The 19,315-nt window shown below is 47.3% G+C and overlaps 1 protein-coding gene across 1 annotated transcript in view; it reads right to left on the bottom strand.

Moving 5' to 3' along the window:
• Positions 1–603: 603 nt before the first annotated feature.
• The window catches only part of MARCHF4 (membrane associated ring-CH-type finger 4), a 103,878-nt gene continuing 85,166 nt past the window's right edge, over positions 604–19,315 (bottom strand). Inside the window, 1 exon segment of the mRNA XM_050899653.1 lies at positions 604–965. Coding sequence (XP_050755610.1) covers positions 604–965 — 362 coding nt within the window.

Here is a 19,315-nt window from a genome sequence, read left to right as displayed (position 1 = left end):
TCACTTCAGGTATCCTATGGTAAATCGAACAAGGCTCCAGAGTGACTTGTGAAACAAAACAACTCATAGCCCTGGTTAATCACAGTCTGGAAAATAAAAATACTCCAAATATTTCATTCCCTTCCTTGTTTTTATAAATCTCACACTGTGTGTGTTTGTGTTTGTGTGCGCGTGCGTGTGTGTACAGGGGGTGTGTACAGAGCATTACCTATTCCAGGTAATAGGATTTGTAAGACATGCTAAACCGTCTGTTCCTCTGCTTCCCCAGAACTCTGCCTACTCAGTTTGTAGTCTGTATTGCACTTGTTTTGTTGGTTTTTTTTGTGATTTGTGTTGTTGGTTTTTTTCTTTTTTTTTTTTTTTTTTTTTTAAACTGGCTGGAAAACATTAACCTCTTTAGCATGAGTGTGCAGCTCTCCCTCCACCTGCTTTTTTCCTCAGCTGGCCAGGTGCCGCCTCTTATATCTTGTGCAGTTACTGAAAAAGAAAAGGAGAGGAGGAAAAAAGAAAAGGAAAGAGAAAGAAAAAGGCACACCATGCTCCTCTGCTTTATGAGTTCTTTGTCTCCTCCGCTTCGTGTTAAGGCCTCCTGAATTCCTCGGCTCAGACCGTCGTGACCCTCATGACGAGCTCTCTGTTACTACTAGACTGACTCCTCTGTTCGTGAGGCCTCAGGTGGCTGAGTATATGCAGGATGGTATAAGCACAGTGGTGGTCAGAGAGGGTGCCTGTGGCATGGCCGGCAGCCCGTGCCCCGCTGTCGGCTGGAGCGGAGTTAGTGGCTGTACCACCAGTGGAGGACGAGTGGGTGGTTTGGGAGGAGGGGCGCTGATTTGTCCTGGTCCCTGTTTTTTGTTCCTCCATGTCCTTTGTTTTGTCATAGTTCAGCACTTTCCACTGCTGATTGACCGCCTGCCACCGTTTAAAAATCCGGTAAACCGAGGGCCCTTCGTGTATTATTAGACCTGGAGGGAAGGGGGAAAGAAATAAACATAAAACAGAAACAAAACTTTAGAAAGAACCATAAACCTACCCCAGCATCCTGCCCCCAGCTAGCTGGTTAGCTCAGCTCTCCCTCAGCCGGTGTTTATTCAACAATAAATCATGTATTTTAATTACCGACTGGCAGAGCACCGGTGCTCCTGCTCTGCTGGATCCGTTTTCCCCTGAATTAAAAGGATTATAGCTTTATCTCAGCAATCAATAAACGGATCGTAAATGCAGCAGAGTGAGTTATGCTCTTACAGCAAAACAGTATCTGTTTACCAATAAACGCCTGAGGTTTATCTGTCACTGGACTAGTTTTGCATGCTGCATAGGCATGATTCATGCAGCTAACGGTGTGTGTTTGGAGGGGGTGTAACTGGATCTGACGTGCCGGTGACGTCTGCTGCACCAGCGTCATGCGTGTGCACAGCCTGAGTCTCTCCCCACACACACAGCAGCAGAGCAGACACGCATATGGAGGCCAGAGGCGGCAATCAAGCAAAAAAAGGGTCTGTCTATACCTGTAAATTATTTGTCATCCTAGGCAAAGTTTTGCTCATCTGCAGAGCAGGTACCTCATCGTACGTCATTGCTCCCTTCCACAGGGGAAAACAACATGCTTGAAAGAAAGGGCAGATGAGCTTACACCGTGTGTGTGCTGAGTATGCACGTAATGCATATGTCCTGCTACCCATCTGCATATACCAGAGGTGATGTCCGGGGAATGGCACTGGGCTGCAGGACACCTGACTTCTAATGGTCTCCGTATTTGAAAGAGAGTGAGGAGCTCAGGCCCTTCCACCCAGCAGTTAGCTCACCTCCCAGCGGTCTCTGTCATCCTCCCCACCCTTGCAAGAGGATTAAATAATGTTAGAAGTTGTTTAGACGATGACAGTACTTGAGTATTAAGCTCTGTTATTATTCAAGCTGCCAGGCTCTGGCTAGACCCTTTGAAAGCACTAGGTCCAGCAGTGACTGCAACACTGTGTTGGTGTTCTCCACTGAGGCTGGAGGAAGCTGCAGCATCTCATGTAGACTGGCTTAGCTGGCACACTGTAATATAATTAACAAGCTTTGCTAGAGAGTGGGATTTATGCAGAATGAGGGGGGTCTGAGTCTCCTTGTTTTGCAGCAATCTGTCTGTTAGGAAAGTGCCTTTGTGTCCCATGTAACTGAAGCCAGACCAGCAGGTAGGACTGGGTGAGTTAGCACATGGATAGCTTCATTGTTCTTAATAACGAAGGCTTCACTGTTCTTGGTCAGGATCAAGATTATCAGAAACATTTCTAGGAAGAGCAGCTCTCTTGCCGGCCTGTTGCAAGCATATAAATACAAGAGCAAAGAACAAAAGACCCACAAGAAATAAGACGTGAAATCGTGCCTAAACGAGGAGGTTGCCTCGACCAACAATGTGTGGAGAGATGATGGTCGCCACAGACTAAAGTGGTTTACGGCTATCCCTGATGAATCAAATGCTACCGTTTTACCCTCCACCCACCTTTTCCAGACCGTTCTAGTTTCTGATGGCAGATAATTACTGGAGTAAACCTGTGCTATATCAAAATAAAAATATCTGAAGGTCATCCTACCCTTAGGGCTGATCTCCCCATTACTCACTGGTGGGGTGCAGCTACCTGGTTTCTTAGGATCTGCATCTGATTTTACAGAGTTTAAACCCTAGCTTCAGTACAGATCGAGTTTCTAGCCTCTCTGGTTTTAAGCATAACTAGAAGCCCTGCTGACTTGATCACAGATTAGCTTCAGGGGGACTCTCACATTCATTGTAATGGGGTGCTGAGCCTGCTTACTGCCTGTAAAAGTAATTACATTGGATAGTTTAAGTATGCAGATCTGGCTTTTTGGGACAGGGAATGGCGCTGGGCACTACAGAACGAGAGAGATCTTCCCTCTGGTTCCCACAGACCACTGAGGTTGCACAGCTATAATCCTGTAGTGATGCTGGCTTTTCATAACCAAACACCATGATGTCATAATAGAAAAATGTGGTTTTTCCTCCATACTTTGCAACAAGAATTGAGAATTCTGACATCTTCTGATCAAAGAATCAACCATAAAAAGCAGGACTTAGGGAAAGCCTCCAGATCCAGCCAAGCAGACAGAGCTCTGAAGCACGCCTGAAGTGGATCAGCCCATGACAAGGGACATTAGACATATATTTAAATGAGCTGTCTGATCTGTAATGAATGAAATTCCACTCTGATCAATGACAGAGCCAATGTTTCTCTGAGACCACTTTAAGCCTCGGATAAAAGAGCCGAAATCGAATGTTTTCTCCTTGGCTGTAGAACATTCTCCATAGAATCAAATCCATTCTCTGAAGTATTAAACACTGAGCCAGGATTGTAAATCTATTCGTAATTACCTTATCACAAATATTTAATGTGCAGCCTGATTCAAGAGGGCTGTTTATAAAATTCTTGTTTGTTTGCCTTCTAATTATAAATGTTTATGATCTTATGCAATTAACTGTGTGATGCTGATGGATGGGTTGCTGAGTCAACTGAGCACCTGTTTTCTTAGATAATTTTGGTTTCCAAATATTTATAAAAGTACAAAATAACTTGTTTTCATCTGTATTTACTGGGCTCTAAATTACTTATCGATTTCCCAGTGTCAAGCTCAGGAAGCTGTAAAATTAAAAAGGAACCAAGTGGAGGGGTGGGCAGGGAGGTGGAAGTAACAGTGATTCATTTGCAAAAGTAAATGCCAAGAGTAAGCAAGAGTCCATCAGTTCATATCAAGCTTCAGGATGCTCAATGCTCCCATCGAAACAAATTTTGTCTGCCTGAGATAAATTAGGATTGGAGTTCCTATGTTCAGCACTGTGCGTCCCCTTCCAGAAACAACCCTCCCTCAAAGATCATTCTTGTTTACGGAGGTGAAACTTTCCAATTAAAGGCCAGACTTAAGTGGGAAATCCTTCAGGAAGAACTGTATTCAACTAGAAGTGTCCAGCTAGAAGCAATTATTCCGTAAGCCAAATCCTGTGTATATGGGGAAGATAGCAGGTTGGTGTGAACTTCTCTCTTTGTGCACTTCTCTCTTTTCAACGCAGAAATGTCTATATGAGAATTTCAGATGGATTCTGGTAGTGGCCTGGTCCTTTTCCACTCTTCCCAAGTTTAATTACCCTCATCTGCTTCACAAAATCTGTTCTCAATGGATCCTCTGTGAAAACCGTCCTCTTCAGAAGGAGAATCTCTGTTAGTTTCATGCAAAACGTATTGGTCCAGATTGTTGCCTGGTCCATGAAATCCCTTGTTTGTGGTTTTGGTGAAATGAAACTCCTATGGAACGTGGGCACTGAAGATGTACTGTTCTTATGCCCATTTTCTCATGTAGAGACCTGGCTGGACCAGTACCAGAAGAAATTTCTTGAGCTGAAAATTGTTGAATGCTAGAAGAAGTGTTCAGGGAAACTATAATATACACTTGTCTTGTTCTTATTTCACTCTTATGTCTGTTTGTGGCCATTGATGGAAACAGAGCAGCTGGCTAGATGGAGCCTTGGCCATTCTTATATTCTTAAACATTTCTACTTGCACTGGCTTGTGCCATGAAAAGATTTCCTAGATGGCTCTGGAGCTGGGGACAGCCCATATTATGTGATAGGGTCATTAACCTGACAGCAAAGTCTAAAAAAAAAATTTCTAATGCCTCTGCTTGCATTGCCACATTGATGTGGCTGTGCTGTTCCCAGGACAAGACATAGTATCTCTGAGCTAACATGGTAGGGCTAACCCAGTGCAGTGCTCCGAATTAACACACGCTGAATCTGGAACAATATGTATAGGAAACCATATTGATCTCTTTTCACTGCATTCACTCTCTCCATACATTAGCCTTTTTTGCTCTTTCTCTTGTGGCATTATTAAGTCCATACAGAGGGTCAGATCATGGTCAGCCCTGTGGAGCTTTGTAGAGTCCAGGAAGGAGGGACTAGTGACTATCCTGGGTGCAGGGATTACTTCCCGGAGCTGTGAAGCTGCTTTATGCTTCACAGCACAGGCAAACACAACAATACCTTGGCAATGAGTTATACCAAAACTGTACACATTGCTTACGCTGGTATCTTATGCTTCCTTTCATTTATTACACATGGGAGAGTACCGAGCACCTAACCACCGCTCTTATGCAAAACTATCACAGTAAGTGACCCAGCCCCAAAGAGCACAGAGTCTGGTTCCAGATTGGATTTAAAGCAACAGGTAAGCAACATCAATACAGGTTAGCTAGGCAAGGGTTCTGTCAGTGCAGTTGCATACCCAATCAGTGCATGCCCACAGCATCTGGGAGAGCAAGCTGACAACTCCTGACGCTGGGGAAAGACTGACCTCTTCCATTTACCCCCCACCCTCACTCTCGTTTTCATCCCAGAGCAAGAATAACTGGACTGTTTCTTTTCCAGATGATCGAGATGCAGTCTGCAACAGAGCTAGCGCTGGTGAATGCAGTTTAATTTCCATGTTCTACTGACTGCCACAGCTAACCCTGAGCTTCTAGACTCTTCAAATGCAAGAGTTAGAAAGGGGCACATGACCAAGGGTGAGTATCATGGCCCAGAGGTAAGGCTCATGTCACTGTAGCATTTCTCTGAGCCTTGCAATACCTGCCCACACCACATCATGATCCACGTGGGCAGTCTCTGTGCAAAGAAATGTTCTTGGTGCTGAGGGTAGACACATATGGGCTGTGTGCAGGTGGCCCTTTGTCTCTTGGGATTAGTCGTGACAGAGGTGCATTGCCATCAGTGGTCCTCTGACAAGACTGGTCAAGAGAGAGGTCCTCAGCCCAATGGCTAGAAGGGCTATTGGAAGAACATGGGCAAAACCCAGATGTAACAAGGACAACTGTGTTTGTGCTCCCGGATGGGCAAGGGGGGATCAGCTGGTGTACCACCATTGTGTGAGATTAACCCGAGCGGTTGTGAGCCTCCAATTTAAGGCAACTTGGGAGCAGCAGTTTCACAGATATGACAAGCAGTCACCTTCTGCACATTGTCAGCATCTGCCACCAAGTGATCTTTTCACCAGGACTTTCAGCCTCTAATTAACCTTCCTCTTATTCCAACACTTGCCATGCATTTTCTTGAAAGAGACAGGTAAATTCTTGGGGCAGGAACTGTTTCTCCTGTTTGCCAGTAAAGAAACCACCAAAACAAGGTGACAGTAAGTGGTACATCACCCCTGCTCTGACACTCATATTGTCTACAGGAGGAAAAATCACAGTCCATTCCAGCCAGTTACTCTGTCCTGCTTCTCATAAAGCCCTGTCCTGCCACCTGAGCTGTCACCTCTTGTTTCCACCTTCAGCAGCACTTTCCCCCTTCGGTTTCCTTTCCAAATGCAGTTTCACCTCAGCCAGACAGCTGCCATGCTTTAGTCTGTTTCTGTTGCTTTCATTGCGGGGTGTCAGGGGAAGATTATGGCAGCTGTGATCAAAGCTTAATGTTTGCATCCACAGCAGTGGTGGCTCAGGCCAAGGTAAACCAATCCTCCTGGGAGATAACACTTTCATTGCCCGGCTTTCTCTCTATTGACATCATTGCATACACAAACCCTTCCCTCCCTTTCTCTGAATTCTTTAATCTTTTGTGGCAATCTCAAATTCCCCCCCTTTTGTTTCGAAAGCTCCAGCAGCTCAGCCCTCACTTATCTCTTTGCCTTAATCTCATCCTATATGCTCCATCCTTAGCTGCCTTTTATCTTAACCTAAGAGCAGAAAAGTGGCTGCATTGGTTGAGACAAGGGGTCTGTCTCTTATAGCATCCTGCCTCCAGCAGTGGCCAACAGTACACGGAAGGGTGTAAAAACAAAGCCAGGAGAGTGATGTTTCCCTGATAGACTCTGTGCACTGCAGGGGCCATACCTAGCCACAGATGGTCTCTTTTGGCTCATTTATGTTCCCTAACCATAGGTTTCTAGTGTAGTACAGTAAAGTGTACTGACTTTTGCTCTGCGCTCTGCATTTACTCAAGTTAGGCTGCCCCGCCACTTCCCAAATTCTCATAGTCCCCATGAGATTGCTCCATTCCAAAGAGCGCTTTAGAAATAACCATGAATCTCTGCCTCAACCCAGCTTCGCAAGTATCACACAGTACGTGGGAGATGAGTCACCGAGCTCCCACTGGACCCTTCCAATCCATAGTGCTTTTCAGTGCACTCCTTTGTCCTTTATGCCTCAACCATGATGCAAGATAGTCCTTGGTGATAAACCAGGAGAAGAGAGCCAGAGGGCCCTTTTCCGGGAAAGGGGCTGGGAAAGGGGCACCTAGTATCTGGCATCCCTCAACATTGTGGCAGGGTCAGTTCCAGCTGAATATGACAAGTCCTTTAAACAACCTAGCATCTTTAAATCCTCCCGTGGCCAAAACTCAAGGCTGGAGAGCTGTGCTCTGCAGGCAATGGGGAAGAGGGTGAACCAAGGAGTGGGGAGAGGTAGATTCGTAATTGAAAGTAATGTCGTGGGACTCTGCACTTGGGCTGATTTGGGAGGGGAGATATGAACATCGGAGTTGACCAGGTGGGGAATCAGGTGATGCCCTTCCTCTCGTCACTCCTGTTCATCATCTCCAGAACCTCTTCATTTCAACCCCCTTTTTCTGCAAATGAACTCCCTGGGAGGGTGCAGTCCCCAGAGCAGAGAGGTGCAGAATCAGCACTGTACACCCCACCTTGCTTTCGGTACCCTGATGAAATAAACTGGTATGTCACAGAATCGCTGCCTTTGGCAGTGTGACTGCCTGGTTTAGCTTGCGTTTGGGATTCTGATTTCTCCTTCCTAAGGGTAGCGCTTTGCACTTTTCTTTATTCAATTCCATTTTGTTGATTTCTCCAATTTGCCAAGATTGTTTCAAATGCTGATCTGATCCTCCAGAGTGTTTGCAGCCTTTCCAAGCTTGGTGTCACCTGTGAATTTTATAACAACACTTTCTATTTCATTATCTAAGCCATTAATAAAAATATTGAAGAGAGCAGGGTCCAAAACAGTCCTACTGGAAAAGTGTTTGAAACGTATTTCCAGTTTATAGTACACCACCGACAACTACCGAGAAAGCAGTTTTTTGATTGGCTGTACACCTGCGTTACAGTTATTTAATCTAGACCACATTTCTCTGGTTTGTTTAGGAGAATCTTAAGGCAAAGCACCAAAAGCATTGCCCAAGTCATGGCATATCAAACTGATTGCTTCCTCCTTAGCCACTAGGACAATTACCCTCCCAAATAAATTCGTTAGTTAAAAAATTATTCTAATATCTTTCTATGAATCAGTTAAGCTGATTTGCCCTTCATTTCCTTGATCCTCAGTTCCTACCTTCTTTAATGATAGAGATTATATTTAAAGCTAGGTACTCTGCTTGCATTTCCCCAGCTGCCTGGCACCTCCTGCATCCTCCCCAAGTTCCTGATGATGAAATGCTCATGGGTCAGAGACTGCTCCTGCAGCTTCCTCTGAAGTTCATTAGGACATGCTGACAAGGACAGAGCGAACTTGTTTGAATATTTTTGAGTCTGTTCTTTTCTGATTCTGCCCTGGGCTCCTTTCTCCTCATTAAAATCATTTTAGTTAAGTTTTGAAGACTGAAACAAAGGCAACATTTAACTCTTTGGCCCTTTTTGTATCAAATGTTATTTCAGCTCTTAGACTTGCCTTCTTCTTCTTCTTACTTTACATATGCTTATGGACCCGTTTCTTGTTGCCTTTTGTATCCCTGGATGGTCATCCTGGGGTTGAGCTCTGACGGCTCCCCATGCCTGTGTGATTTCTAGAGAATTTTCATTATTTGCAAGCTCTTCTTTCTGCCTTTTGTGTGATTGCAGCTCCTGATTTTGGATCCTCAAAGAGCTCCTGATGCAGCCTCAGTGCTCTCTTCCCACGCTTCTGAGCTCTCCCCTGCACAGGCACAGTTTGCTGTTGTGCCTTTAGTATCATCCCTTTTGGCAGCCGCGAGCTGTTCGCAGCTCTTTTATCCTTCAGATTCTCTTCCCAAGAGACACTCCCTGCTCTGGTCCCCTGAGGCTGCTGCTGCTGCTTTTCTGGAGTCCATTATCCTTACATCATACTTCAGCTCAGGAATGCTTTCATCGCCCAGTCACTTTTCATACAAACTACTGCTACATACAGATTTTCAGGGATTCTTTGCTTTCAGATGAAATCAAATAGGAGGTATAGACTCCTTCATAACTGTTACCTCTGCTTTCCAAAATACAAATTTTGTCCCCAGAATGTTTCAAGAGCTTAGTGGACAGTCTGTCCTGCATACAGGAGAAGTCCAGATAATGGATAACCCAGGACCTCTGGTGCTGTCTTTTGGACATTTCTGGTAGTTGCAAGACACTGTACCAGTGAGCAGGATGTCTCCAGTCCACAAGACATCTAGCAAAGGTCTCCTCTGAATAATGCTGGAACTGTACAAGGAGGGTGTGCAAGCTGAGAAATGTCCAGCATTGAATGACATATAGCATAAACTGAAAATGTATTCATAATGATTAGAGCTCGAGCGAATGCTTAGCATATGGAAAAAATAATTAGCTGATTATAATCAGGCATTTTCTTGTCAATCATTCTCCATGCACATTTTTTAATATCTAAAGAACTGATTAAATATGTACAAAGCTGGGCTGTGTTTTCGCTCGGTAGAACTGGGGCGGCTGCATGGCTGGACCCTGTTGAGTGGTGTTGACCACTGGATGACATGTGCTGTCATGGAGCCCGTGGGTCTGGGGAAGACTGAACACTCCTTCTTCCGCCCATCGCCCTTTAAGTGCATTTGCTGTAATGGGGCTCCACTGGCAGGCAGCTTTCACAACGATGTGTATGCCATGCTTGGCTTTCCTCAGGCCACAGGGGCCACGACTCCAGCAAAACTGAAACTGAGCCCCTCAAAGGGTGAGACCTCCATGGCCTGGGCAGAGCCCCCACCAGTGTACGCAGAAAAGCTGCTCCCAGCTGTCTTGGGGAGGTATTTTATGGAGGCATGGACTCTTCCATTTTGGGTCATTAACAGCACAAACAGGCTGGCCCCTAAGTCTTCAACTGCTGACTAACAGGCAAACCTTGTGCTTATGACGGCTTGTCTGCTCTCATGCAAGCTGGGGTTCAAGGACGGCTCTGCCTCAAATCTTCCTCAGCCCCAGGTGGGCCAGGACCCTCCACAAAGGCAGCAAGAGCCCTTCTCCTTGCCTGCCTCCTCTGCTCCATCTGGCAGAGCAACGGGAGCAGCAGGTCCCATCTGGGCGGGTGGTTACGCTATGCCCCAAGCTCTCTGCAGCCATTAACACCCGCCCCCAGACTCAGCAAGATCCCTGCCGGGTGGGAGATGGATCCAGCGCGCCGGCATCTCAGAGAGTCCCCACAGTTGCTGTTCCACCAGGCAAGCGATCATGGCAGACCTCGCCCCCTGCCACGCTGGGGCATGGGGAGCCGGGGAAAGGAGGCAGCTCTTTTATTACTGATGGGAGTGCTTGGCGTGACAGCCGGCAGCATCTCTCCTCCAGGCAGCACAATGATTTTGCAGGATGCTGCTGAGCTATATGGCAAGAGACAATCTCCAGGTTGTGACACTGCAGCATGTCATGAGTTCATGTAACACAAGTATGCGGCAGTGATTCCTGTGTGCACAGGGTGCTATGGGTTCCTCTTGGAAGCAGGAGCAGTCCATCCCACGCACACAGCATTTGTAGTTGGGGAAGGAGGAACGCTTTATCCAGTGGGATGAATTGAGAGGACAGGTAGGATTGCCTGTCATTGGGCTTGGGGAGCTGGGGGGAGCTGGGGGCAGTATGTTGTAGGAGCATTGAGGGAGCTTTTATGGCTGCCAGGTAGATGCCAGCTTCTCTGCGAGGTGCTACCTTCATCCCAGGGCAGCCACCCTCATTCATATCCTCTGCCCACCCTCACGTTCCTCAACAACACATGGGCTGGGCCCTGTAGGGCTGAGCTGGTAAGGCCCCCAAATGAGGAAAGACTGGCAAAATTAAGGAGCTGATAGGAGGTGTCCAAGGGACAGGAAATTACTTTTCATTCAGCACTCCCACGTGGTTTGTTTGCAATGGGAAAACAGCATCAGCTGTCTGCAGGATGCCATCTGTGACAGAGGAGCTGGGCTGACGCCGGGAACTGCACACAGCAACACCATCGCTCTGGAAATGCCACAGTATCTTCAGCTGTAAGCATAGGAGCTACCAACCACCACAACTTTCTCCTGCCCTGCCCAGACTAGCACTTTTACACCCTGCCTCAAAACTGGGACAAAAAAAACCAAAACGAGAAACAACAGCAAAAATAGGTAAAATAAAACCCAGAGAAATCTTCACTCAGGCAATAGATAAACCATAAACAAAAGCACTCCTGTAAACTCAGCTGGCTGTGGACAGCTACAGCAAAATGGATGTTGGGCCCTTAAGGGCTTTTGTACTCCTGTGGTATTTAATTCACAGCGCACGATAAAGCAGAGGATTAAAGGGCAGTCTCTAGCTTCGCAGGCAGCAATAAATGAGACTCTTCCTGGAAAAAGCAAATAAATAAATAAAGACTGGAGCTCCACCAGCAGAACAGCCTTGCTTCTGAATCATACATCTCCAGCATCATTCTCCACTTGTGAGTCTACCCATAACTGTGCCAGTATAGGAGGGACAGGGCTTGGAGGCATTACCCATATACCGCCTTGCTCTCTTAAAGTTTCCCCTCCTTGCTTTGTAGCTAGGATTATATAGACCCTCTTGGTGCCTTTTTCCCCCAAATTTAAAATGGAGATGAGAACAACACCCTACATCTTGAAAGGACTTTGTGCACGAGAGGTAAAAGTCACTCATTGTGTGCATGGCAGATACCCTTAGGTCTTAAAAGAAGGGAGTAGAAAATAATTTCAAACTGGATTGAACAAAGCATGGGCCAGATGCACACCCTGGTCTCTGGGTCTCTTGTTTCCAGACATTCTCTGACAGAAGTCCACAGAGGTGGATACCCATGGTGAGGAGAGAAAAAGCATGTGGCTTTCATTTCACTATGCTTGCACCACGGCAGTCAGTCCTCTACGACTGAGTCCTGAACCTTTCTGTCCTATAGCTAATGGTACTTTGACCAAAGTGCTGCCTGTGCAGTCATGCTGCATCCTCAGCCATTCCTGGGACATTTCTTTAAAGGCAAAGCTGGGCAACCGCACTGTTTGTGTAGGGCTTGGAAATATGGCTTCACACTTGCTTGGAGTGAGACTGGAAAAAGTCATGCTGTCCCCCAGAATGGAAAAATACATACATATTTTCAGACAGGTGAGAATGTTTCATTTGGACTTGAATTTTTTTTTAATGTTGTATTCCAATTCTGACACTGAATTTAAAATACTCAGCATGAGCAGTCATCTCTAAATGCTAAATCAAAATGCTTTGTTCAATAATGATCAAAACATGACATTTGCTTATTGAAGGTAGAACTAGTGCCGCCCTCTCTGCTTTTATTAGCAAATTAAATTCTCTAAGAAAAAATGGGTATAGTTTCACAGTTTTTCATTTTCTAAGGGATGTGGGTCCTGTCTGAGCCCAGTCCCTCCAGCCTGCTCCAGCCACCCAAGCACTCTTTCACTAACAGGAATAGGGACCAGTTAGGAGAGACAGAAAGGTGAGTACAGATCACCCTAACAGAGCATCCCCCATGGTAATGTAGGGCTACCTTCTCGTTGGAGCGAGATGTGGGCATCTTTCCCCGCTGCCATGGGGGAAGGCAGCCCAAGGACGTGAGGCAGAAGGTGCTCATGGTGCTCTTTGGCCAGCCTTTTGTTGGGATAAATGCATCCCTAGGACACACCACAGTGTAGTCTGTGTTTGGCTGCTTTGTCCTCCACAGCGGTGACAAAATCTTTCATTGCAGACCCCAGGATTTCTGTGAGATTTGCAGGAGCCTTCCACCTTGGGTGCTGCAGCCTCTCCTCTCCGCTCCCCACAGCGTCCCCACAGGTCTCAGCCCGCCTTCTCCCCTGCAAATGTCTTCACCTCTCACACAGGGACACTATTCAAAACTAAGGCAGGCGGTAGGAGCCAAGAGGACAAGGATCTATCATGTCTGATCTGTCACTGGCTAGGATCCCCGGGAGGGCAAAACTTTTGCCTTCCTGCTCTGGGTACACACGGTTCTTCCACCAGAGCTGAAGACCTTTAGGGGCTGTGATACCCAGCTGAGTGAATGCTGATGCAGGCTGAAAGGGGCAGGTAAGAGTTCATATGCACTTATGGGATCCGTCAATGCTGAGCTGACAAGAACGAAAGCAGTGAAAGGAACTGAGAGTGGCTAAGTCTGCAGCAAAGGTCTGGGTAAGAGCTGAGCCTTGTAGAACACAGAGAGGTCCGTGATGTGGCCATGGCTGAGCAGAGTGAGTTGTCCCACCTGGCATAGTAAATGCCCGGACCTTTGGCTCTTCAGGCTTCTCCACATTCAGCAGGTAGTGATGACTGCCCACTCCACACTGGCCCTGCCTGAGTGTCATTGCTGTGGGTTGTGTGCTGGCTGGACCTCTTCCAAGAAGGTGAAGTGCTGGCTGGACTACTGGGCACAGGATCTCTGGCATTATTTAATCTTATTGAACAACTTCTGCCAAACACTGCAGGGTCGTATGGATATTGTGGATCCAGCTCTGCCATGGGGCAGAGGGACTCAGGCTGTGGCTGCCATCAGTGGGTCTTGGTTCAGGAAGAAAAGCACTGCTTCAGGGAGTAACTTCTAGTCAGAATAAGTTTAGCAAAGCCAAGACTTGTTCCCATCAGTGAGGGAAACCTGCACTGCTTGACCTGAGATCACCCATGAGGCTGTTTGCAGTGTTCTTCGTTACAGGCTGTTGTGGCTGGGTCTGAAAGATGGCTCTGTTGGTAGATAGCCATCCCTCCAGGAGAAGAACCGATCAGTCACTACTTTAAGAAGTGATCTCAGAACTGGATTAATGTGGCTTCATGTTAATCTCTTCTTACCAGTGTCTCTGGCCCCCTACAGAGCTGAGGACACACCAAAAGCAGCCTCATCCACTCTGCACAGGGGATGACTCCCCTGCAGTCTCATCTTTGACTATGGAGTTGACTTCTGTTGCCACTGCCACAACAGCATGCCATGGACCACAGCCTCTCACCTCCAGGAGTAACGTGTCTGCGGGGATGGAGGCTGTAGTAGGAGCGACGGGACAGAAGGCAGTTGGAAAAACACAGCCTGGCACAGAGCTGAGGACTTTTTCCAGCGTTTACTAGACAGTACAATTTATGCAGCTGGTGCGGGAGGTCCTACCAGCTGCCTACAAGGGAATCTCCTGCTGTGGTGTAGAAGCTGTGACAGGCAGGTGAGTGCTTCTGCCTCTGCCCACGGATGGGAACTTAACCCAGGGACACCAAGCACTTGATTCCAGCACAGGGTTTAGTGACAGGGAAGCATCATTCTGATTGTAACGTATTACCCTTGAAATCACAAGAAGCAGTTCACAAGGTAAAAGGATTTCTTTTCCCCCTCAGAAAATGTTAATTATGTTGCCCTCGTTAAATGCTAAACACATTGATCCACTGGAGCAGAGAGCACCATATGGTTATTCATGACAAAATACATCTCCGGAGCCCTGTTGCAACAGTGGGAAACTGCACGCAGATGGATGTGGTGAAGAACTGTGGAGTTGAAAGGACATGTGTGAAAGGCCAGGTGCTGCTCTGACTGTGCTGGAAGCCAGGCTCCTTCCCTGCAAAAAGGGATGGGGTTCAGAGCCAGGTCCAAACCCTGTGGCTCTTTGCTCAGCAGCGACGTGCTCGTTCTGCGGAGAGCTGCACTGGAGTTCAGTAGGTGCATTGAGCCTCTGCAGAAATGCCCGCTGGTGAAAGCAGCACACATGCACGCACGCCGGCTGGCCCACTCTGCTCTCTTATTGAATAATCAATGCAGCATTAGATAAAAATAGGTCCCATCTTTCAGGAACGGAGGGGCGGCATGTCTCAGCTTTGCCGAGCATCCGCTCTTCCTGGATAGCGGCCAAGAAGTCGGTCGGCACATCAGCTGTGCAGTGTCGCTTCTCCTGCTGCTGGACCAGGTACAGGGCCCTCAATGACTGCTCTCGAGGGATGGCCCCTGCCCAGCTGGATTGAGAGCCCCACAACGCACCCTGTGAGGACTGTTCTGTCTCCACATCCCCCTGTACAGCTGACAAATCAATGATTTGCTCATTGATTTTTAAAGCATGCACATTGTGGCTGAATGTATGCAAACCAGGATTCACAGTGCAAAAAAAGTGAATTGTCTGCCTGACTTTATCCCAACTGCCTGCTCTGATGATAGGGCCTGGATCTGGTCACTCCAGTTAGCTCTTGGTAGCTCCAGTTTGCAGGCAAACTGGGCAAGAAGTGCATGAACAGCATGGCAAGCAGTGCATTAAGCTGAAGGGCACAGAAGACTTCTGCATACTCTCATGGATCTCTTCCAGGTTTGTCAAAGCCATGCACGTTTGCTGTCTGGGTTGGTCTCAGGTTTCTCCTCTGAAGACATTTGCTGAACTTCTCTGCCTTGTGCTCTGCCTTTAGGGTGTCATCAAGCCAATGCATGGGCTTGGCGCTTCCCCAGAACTGATTCCCTACTGCTGTAGCAATTCTTCCTGCTTTGTACCTTGGGGGACTATGCAGACCTGAATGAAAACATCTGGTTTCCTTTTGAGAACCAGATCAATACAGATGAAGACCGTGAAGACACTTAATTTCTCAGTTTCTCTTTATTTTTTGGGACTTTGACTCCTAAATCCTTTGAATGCTGAGGGCCTGAGTGACCTGGCTAGAAAACGCCCTGAGGCTACCTCAGCCTGGCGTTTCCTCTAGGAAGCAAAGCTCATTTAAAACAAAACCACATTAGTCTTGGCAGGAAGTTTGAATTGTGACTGTCTCAAGGAATCTCCATTAATTACTGTTCCCATTGCACTATGAAAGATCAAATGCTGTGGATCAGTTTTAATTGGCTATTGATTTCTTATGTTATTACCTACGGCTGTGCTGAGATGCCGTCAGACATACTGGATGCTTTTGATTACTCTTGCTGGCAGCTGGGATTAAAAACAGCGGGCACACACTTCCTGATCTGTAATGGATTGCCATGGTGTGCCAACAAAAATCGTTGGCAGGATGAATGGTCCTGCTTTGCCTGTCTCTTGTGCTATTGAGCTGCAGTGCAGTTACTGTTGTGAAGGCAAATATCCTCAGGGACTGGCTGCCAAGGAAGGTGAGGGAAAAGCTTCAAAGAGCATGAGGATTTAGTGCTTGTGAGAGTGCGCGGCTGTCAGCACCAAGGCAGGGTGAGTCAGAGAGCAAGGACTGGGTGGGCATGGACAAAGCAACAATCCCCACCAGACAGTGATCCAAGAGAGGCAGATCGGATTGCTTTTGCATCACGGGGGATAAATCCCCCCAGCGTGCCAACCACCGGGATACCCCTGTGTGAGCAGAAGCAGGACGGCACACACAAACCGTAGCAGTGACAGCGCTGCGCACAGAGCCTGCTAATGGCCTTCCTGAGACGCGCTTCCCCCTTGGAGCCGATCTGGTGATGCCTCAGCCTAGAATGTGACATGCTTTCATTAGCTGGCAGAGTTCCTCCTTGTTTAACAGGAGGTGGTTTCCTGTCCTCCTGACCCCAAATGACACCTTAATCTACAAACGCTGACTTTCCCTAATTGCACCTTGACAGAGAGAGAGACAAACCCCTCCTTCCCCCTCCAAGGACTGTCATTTAATTAACAGGCAGGTATCTCTCAGGATTTACAGCCCAGCTCTAAGCTGCTACTCTCCTTACTCAGTAACTCAGGCCTATGAAGGCTCACTCCATTTATCTCTGCATTTCGATAACTGCATTTCTGCTAATCCCTCTCTATGCCAGCTTTCTGGATTTACCTCTCATGGACCCATGGAGAGAGCAGTTAATCAAATGAACAGACCCCATCTCACTTTTCATTCACTTCCTGGTTGCTGATCTCAAATGTCTGTGTTGTAGATGGCTTCACAGCAGAGTAATACCTATGCTGGTACCATTACCAGTTTCTAGTTTAATCCAACTCTCATATCTGTCCTACAGACATGATCAGAGATAGCACACGTGAAAGAGAGAGAGATCAGAATCAAAAACGTTGGGGCTGGCTGGATATTAAGAAGCATTTAGTGTTTCTCCTTCACAATCTGGGATCATCTCTCCACAACCTGTTCTTGACATACGTTTTCTAACAGGTTCTTAAAAAAAAATCCAGTATTGGAGACTCCCACAAATCCCAAGCAATCCTTTCCAGTGCTTCCTGCCCTCCTGTTAGATGTCTGAGAACAAGGGGGAGACCAACGTTGAAGGACCATCTTGCACATCTTGCCCAGATGGACACAGCTTCTGGTACTTGGGGCCATACCATCTGTCCTGCTGGTTGTGAGGAGCAGATTCATTTTCCTTTGGTTGTGGTTTTGTTTCCATGGTGGGTGAAGGGGTAGCAAATGGTGTCTGTCCCTTACAACTGTTTTTGTGGAGTATGCTTGGATCTAGCAAAGTCCAAAGAAAACTAGTGTATTACTGAATGTGAGTGGCTGAGGGTCAAACCCAAGACCCCTGGATTTTGATGCATGGATTAACAGTCTCTGAGTTAACAGCTGTATTTTGAGAGCTCAGCTTGGAGATGATCTGACTATCTCAGATCAAGTACAGCTGAAGTGAAGATAACAACAACCACATGATCTGTGCTTAGGGAGCTACACATGCAAGTGAGCACTTGTGCCGTCACCTTTGACTCCACATTGGAAAGACCAGTGCTGCAATGGGATTGCCCATGCAAATTGCCACAGAGATCTCTGTCTTGGCAAATTGCTACCTAAATCCCTCAATGACTTGGTAGAGAGGAGATCACACAAAACAGTTGGGCAGTTGCTGACTAGGTGCGTATTCCCTGTCTGACGATAGTCAGGATCTCTGCAGATTTGGTGTCTTCTCCAGCTTTGAGACTCTACAGTGCCAGAGGAAGTGTCCTGCTGAGCACCTCCAGTGACAGGGTGTGTAACCTGCCCTCCTGGACAAATGTCCCTGGCTACTCGATGGACATGCGACATCCAAGGACAACTGAAGTGGGAACTGGCAGGAACTACAGAGGAGCTCTCCTTCAGCACATCTGCTCTTTAGTAAATACCTTGTCTTTCACACCTCTGCTCCTCTGCCAGTGAAAGCAAAACTTGGGGTCAAACCGGGGAAGGGAACAATTGGAATTCATACAATTAGTGTAGGACCTACAGTATAACATTCTGCTAGCGAAGGCTGCCCAGCCTGTTACCAAACAATGCACAGACAATGTGTGTGTTACATTAGCTGAAAAAAACCAAGTGTGGTAGAACTGAGTGCACCTAATGTCCTGCTCTTTCCCCACCACTGAGCATTTCTTAGTTCCTAAATCTTTCCTACCCACCCACAGGCTGGAAAGCAAAAGGGGAAAAGGGCTGGACTGCGGAGGAGGAGACACCGAAATGCACAGACAGCACCTTGGTATTTCAAGAACCGTTGTCACTGCAATTATCCATGAGAGGTTTTATCCTGAACTTGCAGGAGTGGAACTAAAGCCCAGGGAGGAGTAACAAGAGGCTTTGGGCCATGCTGGCAGTCAGGAGCAGAAGTCTGAATTTCCGGAGCCGGCTTTGCCCGGCTGTGATCAAAGACTCTGCACGAGGCTGCAAGGTTTGGGAGAAGGATAAAAAGAGGGAGAATAGCTGTTCCACAGTGAGGAACTCACTGTGAGTCTTCTAGGGAGCAGGCATTGCTGCATCCATTACAGTTGAGCAAAGCTATAATGAATGAGGAATTAAACCCAGTCGCAGAGTTCCCTTTGATCAGCCCTTTCTGCTGGCCTGACCTGGCCTGGCCTCTCCACGGGACAGACCAACCTTTTGGCTAGTGCTAGTGCAGCCCCCTGAAATCAGCAGGGCTGGAGAGAAGTCACTCAGAGGAGAGACCTGACCGCATTGACAGCCTGGGAGTCACAGCCCCCTGTGAAGACCTCATTTGTCACTTGGTTCAACCTGGGCAGAGAAAGAAGAGGAGGAGGAGGAGGTGGGGAGGAAAGTGAACACCAGATCTCCACTAGCACTGCTCAGAGCTCCCTTCCCCTCCACTGCAGACCCGTGAGCAGCAGCAGCTGGCATTACAAAGGGTATTGATGCATAATACAAGCAAGTTTTACACTGGAGAGTGGCAGGGGCAGAGGGCTGGCTGCATGCACGTATAAGCTTTTCTAGGGAAATGTATACAAAGGCTCACATGGTCCAGAACATCATCTTTCCTGGTCAAGCATGGG

Source organism: Gymnogyps californianus, chromosome 7 (assembly GCF_018139145.2).
Source record: "Gymnogyps californianus isolate 813 chromosome 7, ASM1813914v2, whole genome shotgun sequence".
NCBI lineage: Eukaryota > Metazoa > Chordata > Aves > Accipitriformes > Cathartidae > Gymnogyps > Gymnogyps californianus.
The sequence above is the reverse complement of the archived record's forward strand: the minus strand, read 5'-3'. Positions and strand labels throughout refer to the sequence as shown.